General features: G+C 44.7%; 1 protein-coding gene across 1 annotated transcript; it reads left to right on the top strand.

Moving 5' to 3' along the window:
- Positions 1 to 4,523: 4,523 nt before the first annotated feature.
- On the top strand, positions 4,524 to 7,795 carry HEY1 (hes related family bHLH transcription factor with YRPW motif 1). The gene is made up of 5 exons (XM_066578609.1): positions 4,524 to 4,694; positions 5,107 to 5,182; positions 5,282 to 5,365; positions 5,976 to 6,057; positions 6,438 to 7,795. The coding sequence occupies exons 1-5, from the start codon at positions 4,606 to 4,608 to the stop codon at positions 7,010 to 7,012; spliced, it is 906 nt and encodes a 301-aa protein (XP_066434706.1). The 5' UTR covers positions 4,524 to 4,605; the 3' UTR covers positions 7,013 to 7,795.
- Positions 7,796 to 9,666: the final 1,871 nt, after the last annotated feature.

The raw sequence follows: 9,666 nt of genomic DNA, 5'->3' as shown, positions 1-9,666 counted from the left end.
TCTGGTGCCCCTCTGTGCGTGACATTAGTGGCCAATGGGGGTCATTTACAGATGTGCCCTCTGAGAGCTCACCTACATGTATAGGGGAAGATTCTAATAACCTTTTCAATGAGGGGAATTGCTATTCATGCCCATAAATGAAATGCGACAACTGCGAACACGCACCATCTATAAAGTTATTCTCACGCCAGTCAGTCTCTCCTTAACCCGTTCCCTGCTGGAGGAGATTGCAACAAAACAGACAATGACTGCCCTTCAGCAGTTTTTTGCAGCCTTTACACAGCGCCGTCTCCCTGCGGTCCACGAAGTCGCGATTATATTACAGAGCACAGCTCCCGGCCGCAGGCTCTTGCCACCTAGGATGGGTCATTGGCGAATGATGGGAGTCAGCTCTTGTAGGCTGTAACCTTTTCACTGCTGGAGAGGAGACATGATCCTCCGCAGCAGTGAGGACAATTAATTAGGAGTTCAAGAGTTATTTAATGCAAATATTCCAGGAGCCCTGTAGCATGCATTACACATATAGCAGGGCCCTGAGGAAGGGGGGCTGTACACACGGAGCCCACTGAGGGACTTCCCGACAGACGACAGCTCGGGGGCCTTCTGTAGTGACAGGAAGAAGGCAGCACGTTGTCTGTTCTTTGTAGGTTGGTGTGGGTTTTCCACAAAGGGAAGTGCGGTCTGTAGGAACATTGTTTATTACAGTCACTCCAAGTCAGACGTTGGTAAAGACCTGTGATACGACTGGAGCGAGCGCAGAAATTCTAGGGAAAGAAACATTAAGGGCTCCTTCACACGGACGTATTTGCATGTGCAAAATTTGCGCACAATACGCAGTGAGTAGAACCCATTGATTCCAGCGGGAGGGGCTCACATGCGCAGATTTTCAGCCATGCAAAAAAATATAGAGCATGCTTTATCTATCTGAGCATGTGTGTACCAAAGGTGCCCATAGAAGTCAATGGAGTGTGCGCAAAAGCGAACACAATACGCAATTCCACTGGAAAAAAGGCACACCTGGAACTAATTAGCCATTTCAATCGGTGAGTTAGTTTGCGACGCACAAATGACCATGCCCTATGGGGAGAAACAGTACAGTAAAAAACGCTGATACGTGCGCAAAATAGCGTTGTTCATAGCACAAAAAGTTGCTCTAAGATGTGCGCAGTTGGGCTTATATTCGTGTCAAGCCAGCCCAAAGCAGTTTTCTAATTCGTAGTTAAATTGGTTAAAGTGGGGTGTGGGGGAGATGAAGCGTAAATTGAAAAAATATATCTCCCTGCTGCTGCCCCGGTTGTTCTGCTTACTTTTTCTGCAGCGGCCACGTGACCACTGCAGCCAATAGGAGACCTTCACATTGGACATCTTCAGTGATGTCCTGTCTACACTAGCCCATGTGACCTGTTTACAAGCCAGAAGACCCAGTGACACCATGGATCAGATGCCATGACTCTGGAGCACCAAAAGGACGCTCCGGCATCATAGTAAGTATATCGTCAGAATACAGTTTTGAGTCGGAGGGAGGGCTCAAACCTTAAAAAAAAAAGTGGACAGCCCCTTTAAGCCTCTTTAAGGGAGTTGTCCACGAGTGTCTTAATTCATTATAAAATTTAGTTCACAGCAGAACCATCCTATCTTACGAAGAGCTATTCTGTTCGCTCTCTGCCGTCACCAGATGCAGAATAAAAAGTTATAGGGATAAGATAAATGTAGTGAAATGAAAGGGGCTAAGCCTCTCCTCCTATCTACAAGAACAAGCCAGAAGGTTTTAGACACCATGCAAAAAGGCGAATGTTGCGCCACAGGGGGACGCAGCAATAGTAGCAACCAGCAGAGAACTTTTAAAGTGGCGGAGGCCGCTGTGCAGAGGATCGGCCAGGAGGGTGACAGCCAGGGGCCATTGTGCAGAACGTCGTCACAGTGAAGCCGAATGACACACCACGTCCTAGAAGAAGCTGATGGTGCCATGACCTGGGACGAGGAGTAAGCTATCATACCCATGAGACCAGTCTCCAGTAGCTAAGTGTGCCCACTACGGACCCAGTGACTGATGAATGAGGACTGTTGATTTTCACCTACAGTGCGTTCAGTTTGTGATGTTCATATTACTAAGCCAAGTGAGGCTGGTTAGTTACGAGTGAAATCTGAAACACGAAGGGCCTCATTTATTAAATCTGTCTCGCAGTAAGAGTGCCCTTGTTGCCCCTAGCAACCATTCACAGCTCATTTCTTAAACTGCTTTGGAAAAATTAACGCTGATTGGTTGCTAGCGGCAACAAAAACAGATTTTTCTTCTAGACAGTTTTGATAACTGAGGTCTGAAATGCCTTGTTACCCTGAAATATATAGTGCTCCCAGCTGTACCCTGCGTACGACCGCGTAATGTACTGCGCATGACTGCATACTCATGCAGGTGGCCATGCGCAGAACACCTTTTTTTCGTTTACATTTCCCACACCATCGCTTAGCAATGACGCGGATACCCACCGCCCGTACGCAATGTAATTAAATCCCCGTTTACGCAAATCACTTGTTAGATGGATAATCGTGCAGTGCGAACGCAGTGAAAGAACGACCAGAAATAAATCGCTGATTGGATCTTTTATACAGACCTACAAATCATGGTTGGTCGGTTCCCTATAAACAGGCCGTCCTTCATGTATGAACCGCGGCCCGTTTACTGTGAATGGAGGCAGACAGGCCACAACGCTCCCTGACCGCTCCACCGCTATTCAGCAGGGAAGTGATCGTCGCTGGGACGCTTCTCCGGTGTAAAAGGGGCTTAACTGATCTGTTTCACGTATCGCAAGGCTTTTATCCTCTTTCGCAACTTCTGACTTGGAATGAACGTGATAAACAATGAGGTGAAGCTCTCTACAGACAGATGACAGACAGCCTGCTGCCTTCTTCCTGTCACTTCAGGAGGCCCTGAGCGGTCGTCTGTTGGGAAATCCCTCAGTGGCCTCAGGATGTAAAGCCCCCCAGCCCTGCTATATACACTATGCCTGCTACAGGGCTCAGTGGGATGCTTACATTGCATAAGAGCCGCTCACACAGGCGTCAGCGCATTTCTTTGCATATATCCACTACGTGTTTACGATATTGAAATTCCCTTGCGGCCGCGTATTTCACCTGCTCCGTTTTGTTTTTGTATGTGCGAATACACTGCGTAAAAGCACACGCAAAAAGGAACGCAGACAAGCCCATAGATATGCTGCACAAATACGCAGTGAATATGTAGGTTTCCTGCATATTTCCGCTGGATCATTTACTACAATGAGCTCTTGCGGTGTGTAATATGCGCAAAACGAGGGCATTCTGCGCATTTTATCATGGGATTGCACATCGCGTGAAAAAATACGCTCATGTGAACAAACCCATTGAAAGCAATAGGTTCTATTGTCGCACACAAAAATCGCACGTGTAATACACGGCGCGATTACACTCATGTGAACTAGCCGTAACTCTTAGGGCTTATTACACAATTGTATTTGCGCTAACTATTAAGCGTGCAAAATTTGTGCGTGCAATATGAAAAATGGCTGCATGCCCAATTTTTGGGCGGTTCCTCCTAAGAAATCACTTATTTCCTAGGGGATCTTAAAAAAAACAATCTAACTTGCATACAAGTGCCATTTTTACCATTGAAAACTATTTTAAGCACCTTGTGATGTTTTCACGCAGGTGAAAACTGCAAGAATATACATATAAGCCTTATTAAATGTCGTCCCTGCTGTGTGACAGTTTCCAGCAGTGGAAGGGTTACAGCCATAAAATTATAAGAAGTAAGAACCCTTTCCATCTCTCACAAGCTTTTATAAGCTCGCATGATGCATGAGCGAACGATGACAAGGTTTACTGGTGCATCCTGTTTATAAATCATTCGCTCTCAGAACGTTCAGTTCACTGTATAAGTGAATGAGAACGAATGAACGATCGCTATTTAAGCCAAACGATTAGCAATTTTCATGCCTGCGTGAAATGGAACGCTTAGCGAAGGAATTATCACTGATAGTGTTTGCACTGATCGGCTGTCACTCAAATTCGAACGATCCAGCGATTTTTTTGAACGCTGATCGGTCCGTGTAAGCACGACTGAAGCATACAGCCCCACAGAGGTCTGTGACTACACAGCAGCCCTGCCTAGAGGGTCCGCTGCGGCCATCAGTAGAGGGGGACGTGCAGCGGAGACGAGGGCAGAGCAGCAGCAGTAAACGCCGAGCGGAAGGAGCCGACACTTCTCGCTGAGCCCGAGTTCCCATCACTATCACCGTCCGGACAGGACACTTTCCCACGCCCTGCGCGTGCTAACATGCCGTCCTGCAGACTCCGGCTTGGCGCAGCGCCCAGCCAATCAGCGCTGAGTGGGCGGGGCCTCTTCTGCCACTCAACGTTCTTTTTTAGAATGAAGAAGGTTCCAAGACGCTTTTTTCCCCCTGGACCGTGACGTCACAGAGCGGAGGGGCGGGGCGCCGGAGGAGGATTATTGGCTACAAGCAGATGATTGTGCTCGGGAGCAGGCGCCAGTGCGCGGCCTCCCCCCGCCCGCACCATGTAAGAGGCGAACCGTGGGAAAGAGGAGGCACACAGTGTGACAGCGCAGACATGAAGAGGACGCACGGGGACTACAGCTCCTCGGACAGCGAGCTGGACGAGAACATAGAGGTGGAGAAGGAGAGTGCGGACGAGAATGGGTAAGAAGACCCTGAGACTTCACCCTGAACCACCAATTCATCTGACCCGTTATTGGCTATGCAAGAAGTTCATATTCTATGATAAGGGGCTTCATGTCAAATTGCCCCCATATACCTCTGTAATGGAAAGTTTCCATCTGTCTGCAGCAGTTCTCTATCAGCCTGTTGAATTCTATATAGCAGAGCTGACTGAGTTTGGTGTAGCAGATCTGACTTGGTCAACTTCTGATATCTGCATTTTTCCAGTAACCTATTCACCTCTGCTACATCTCTGGCTTTGCAGAATTTCTACTGATAAACTTTTCTACAAACTTTTTGCCATATATATATAAATAAATTTTTTTTAGCTTTTTTTTAGTCTCTGCTTTTGATTTATCGCATCTCTAAAATACATATATATTTTTAATTTTAGGAATCTGAGTTCTCCTCCCGGGTCTATGTCTCCATCTACAACTTCTCAGATTTTAGCAAGAAAGAGGCGCAGAGGGGTGAGTGCCTCCTACCTCCGTGTACTGAATGCAGACAGCACTGTAGACTATGTCTTTGACTTGTCGCTAAAGCAAAACTCTTGTGTTCTCCTCCTGCAGATCATTGAGAAGCGTCGGCGGGACAGGATTAATAATAGCTTGTCTGAGCTGCGGAGACTAGTGCCCAGCGCGTTTGAGAAACAGGTAATTATATTGTATTGCTCCGACTTCTCGGCAGGAGATGGTAGTTAAGAAACCTGAGAAGCGTTAGATGTCAGGAGGGATGATTGTTTTATGCAGATGCAGCAGAGCTGGAGTTACTTAACTCTTTGATGCTGCGTTGGTGTATTATGATATCCATTCTAATCGTTTAGATTCCGGTGGATGTATTATAATATACAGGACCATTATATGGATTACTAATGACTGATCTACTTCCTCTCTTAGGCTATGTTCAGCCAGGGTGGATTTGCTGTGGAATGTCCGCAGCAGATCTGCAGCTAAAAGTCTGCATCAAAACTCGCGCCATTTGGTTTGGATTTTCGTGCCGACTACTCCTTCATTGAGGAGAGGTGGATTCTGCAGTGCAAACTGATAGAATTGACATGCTGTGGATTTAAATTCTGCACTGCGTGTCTATTTCCGCACGGGTTTAGTGCAGATTTTTTCCGCAGTACGTGGACAAGATTTTCAGAATCTCGTCCACTTTGCGGCTACTGTAAATGCTGCGGATTTTCCATGCAGAGGGGCTTAACGGTAAATCCACAAAAAACCCGTGTGAACATGTCCTAAATGTTCTGTTCATTTCTTGCAGGGTTCGGCCAAGTTAGAAAAAGCTGAGATTCTTCAGATGACGGTTGACCATCTCAAGATGCTGCACACTGCAGGGGGTAAAGGTAAGTACGTGCCCTAATATATTGTATATCAACATCCTTGTGCATATGATACACTATTGGAGGGTACAGCTGTGTTATGTGACTGTCACTTTAATGGTCCATGACACATTTTATAGTCTGTGATTTATTATGTAGGAGATCACTGCTTTACTGTATAGATGACAGGAGTGCTGCTGATCTGTGCTGTATGTAGTTCTTCTCTAGATACAGCAGAGTTGTGTTTACCTGCAGTCCTATGTAAAACCACTCATAGCACATTATAGGATGCCAAGTGACAAACTCACTTTTGCTACATATATGCAGGTTATGATAGTTTCCTTTTGTTAATGCCTAATATATCAATGTAGAATTAACCCCTTATTTCTTTCATTTCTGTTTAGGCTACTTTGATGCCCACGCCCTTGCAATGGACTATCGCAGCCTGGGCTTCCGAGAATGTCTTGCTGAAGTTGCCCGCTATTTAAGTATAATTGAAGGCTTGGACAATGCTGACCCTCTTCGGGTACGACTGGTTTCTCATCTCAACAACTATGCTTCCCAGAGAGAAGCTGCAAACAGTGCCCACACCAGCATCGGACATATACCATGGGGAGGTGCCTTTGGGCACCATCCTCATCTATCTCACCCGCTACTCCTGGCACAGACTCCACATACAAATACAAGTGGCACAACGTCTTCTTCAGAACCGCACCACCAGAGCAGACATCCCGGGTCACCACATGCCGATTCCACTACTCTGCGGGTTTCCTCCAATGGGAGCCTTACGTCAGTTCTTCCAGTGGTGACTCCTTCTAAACTCTCTCCTCCGCTGCTGTCCTCGGTGGCATCTCTCTCAGCATTCCCGTTTTCTTTTGGATCTTTCCACTTATTGTCTCCCAATGCACTGAGCCCAACGGCACCAGCACCTACAGGCAAACCCTACAGACCCTGGGGGACGGAGATCGGAGCCTTTTAGGACATTTACATGAACTGAATAGTTTTTATGCAAGGGGCAATCTGGAGGGGAGGGGGGGATCCAAGGTCCAGCTGTGCTGGGCATGTATTTACCAATCTGTGTGATACCATGGTACCATTGCAAACGATTCCCCGTTAATTACTTTTTTTTTCCCCCCAGCATTTCAGAAATGGCCTGCCACTCATACAGGTCCCGGTTGAAGATTTAATCTACTTGCTTTGTAATATTTTCAGTGCGTGCCCTGAAATCGGGGCGTTTTAACCATTAGTTTAGACCCTTTTCCTATTAAAATAAATGCATATTTTAGTCTTAATTTGTGGAAATTTCAGTTCGGCAGTAACACTGTACTTTATAAGTTTTTTTTTGTTTTTTTTTTTTTTTTGCTAATTAATATTTTTGAGTTGAGATATTCTATGAGAGATGTCCTTGATATGTAAAGTATTATTCTTTTCTATTGCCATGCGTCGACAAATCACAAGTACCAGCTTTACCACGTGCAGGCCGGGTAACGCCCATTGAGGCTACTTTGCTTTCACAGGAGTCTGGAATATCCAACCAATCCCGATCTTCTAATATATTTTCCAGTCTGCTGCACTAGAGCCTTATTTAACAGGTAGACTAATTTAAGAAGAGCGCCCGTTCCCCTGTATATACATCACTTCTGTGCATGGATGCATTTTTACTTGCCTGAAAGGTGATACATTTTTTTTTTTTTGTTGCTGTACTGGGTTTAATCACTGTTGTACTGGTCTACTGTGACTAAATAAAAGAGTCCAAGTGTGATCATTGGAATGTATGCGCTTGTGCTTTTACTAGTTGACTATCAGGCTGGTGTCAGACGAGCGTATTGTAACATGTCCATAATCCGGATCTGTATTACGGAAGTGTTCTAGATGACGTTACCGCCGCATGCCATCAGGATTTCATCACTACCAGTTCAGTGTTTGCCTTCATAGATGTCATTTTCTATAAGGCAAATACTGATCCGTATTTACCCAACACCAATATATTGGAATATGGAGGTAAAAACGGAAGAGATAGATCATGCTGCGTTTTTAAAAAGGGCCATGTGAATGGATACATAGATTTGCATTAGCTCCGCATTACGATCCCTGATACACAGACCGAGTACGGAGTTACATACAATCATCTGAGAGCGGCCTAAGATTTATAGTAAAACTAATATAATTTCATATTAACTGGGTAATCAAATAATCATAATTATTGGATGGCCATAGAAAAGTATGTAAAATTTTAGGGTAATCACTAATTAACTACTTCAGGTCTTGGGTAAGAGAATAGGGACTAACAACTGGCAGAGGAGGAGGCGCAACACTCCAAGTTAAAGCATGGAGGAAGTGATCATTGGGTGTCCATTTAAAGGAATTTCAGTTTTTGGACTTTTATTTGGAATGGGCCTCTCTTATAAAAAGTGTCTAAGAATAAAACAGTTGTTCTTGCCCATAGCAACCAATCACAGCACAGCTTTCATTTCTTAAACTGCTCTGGAAAAATGAAAGCTGAGCTCTGATTGGTTGCTGTGGGCAACAAGCACAGTCCTTGCTCTGATGAATGAGGCGCAGTATTCTTCGTGACTTAGACCTCTAAGGCCAGAGGATGGCGCTATGTAATCCGACTAATGCCATAGTCACAAATCGTACTCCTAGTGAATATAAAAGCTGCACTGGAATTTTTTATTTTTTTTGTGATCTCCTTTCCTTTTGATGGCTACTTCTCTCTTCTCAGTTATACCCAATGTGCAGTCATGGTGATTGCAAATTTCGCGTAACTAAGAGCAGTAACCATAAAGTCAGTAATTTCGGCGACACCCGGAGTGGCATTAAGTTGCACTAATTGTGTAAATCAGTATTTTATCTATGGAAGCAAGTGTCTTGTTACAGTTGTGTTGCCTCCTACGTTGTGTTTTTTTTTCACCATCTTGCCCCGGCGGTCTATGTATTTTAAAACAGACCATGTAAGTAATCATTGGGCCAAAGAATTGTGTGAAATTAACCATATAATCCATATTCACCCTTTTTTTTTTATGTAGCACTGGACAAATATAAAATAGTTGGTTCTGGTTGCACCTTTTCTATCAGTGCATGGCTGATAAAGTCGAGTTGTGCAGTAATGGCTTGTCCATGTAAAGGGTGATGTAGCAATCTCTAATACAATAGTCTTGTGCACCATATGGAGGGTAGGTCACGGAAAACTAGTCCAGCGTCACACTCTTATGAAAGCTGTCTAAAAGAAAATCTGTCTTTGCTCATAACAACCAATCACAGCACAGCTTTAATTTCTTATACTAAGGTGAGATGAAAGCTGCACTGTGATTGGCTGCTTTGGGCAACAGAGATTTTCTTTTAGACAGCTTTCAAAATATAATGGTGCTGGAGTAATTTTTATGGGCCCACCCCTTCTACTGAGATGCTACTCTTTAAAAAAAAAAAAAAGTTATAAACTTTTGTGTGATATACAAAATATATGATTTCATTCCTTTTTCTGGCTGGCATTATAGGGCACAAGTCACTCTGATCTTCCATGTTGACCTGAAAGTCATCGTTGGTCTGCCGCTATATCATTCGCTTCTAAACAGGCAGTCATTGACTGCCTATACACTGTGAATGCAGGTCGGCGGGCGGCAAAGATCTCCA

The sequence above is a fragment of the Eleutherodactylus coqui genome, chromosome 9 (genome assembly GCF_035609145.1).
Source record: "Eleutherodactylus coqui strain aEleCoq1 chromosome 9, aEleCoq1.hap1, whole genome shotgun sequence".
Lineage (NCBI taxonomy): Eukaryota > Metazoa > Chordata > Amphibia > Anura > Eleutherodactylidae > Eleutherodactylus > Eleutherodactylus coqui.
This window is presented reverse-complemented; position numbering and strand designations above follow the sequence as displayed.

Coding starts and splice junctions, on each gene's coding strand:
- HEY1 (XM_066578609.1), top strand. CDS start 4,606: ATGAAGAGGACGCACGGGGACTACAGCTCCTCGGACAGCGAGCTGGAC. Junction 4,695..5,106: donor GAGAGTGCGGACGAGAATGG/GTAAGAAGACCC, acceptor TTTTAATTTTAG/GAATCTGAGTTCTCCTCCCG. Junction 5,366..5,975: donor CCAGCGCGTTTGAGAAACAG/GTAATTATATTG, acceptor CATTTCTTGCAG/GGTTCGGCCAAGTTAGAAAA.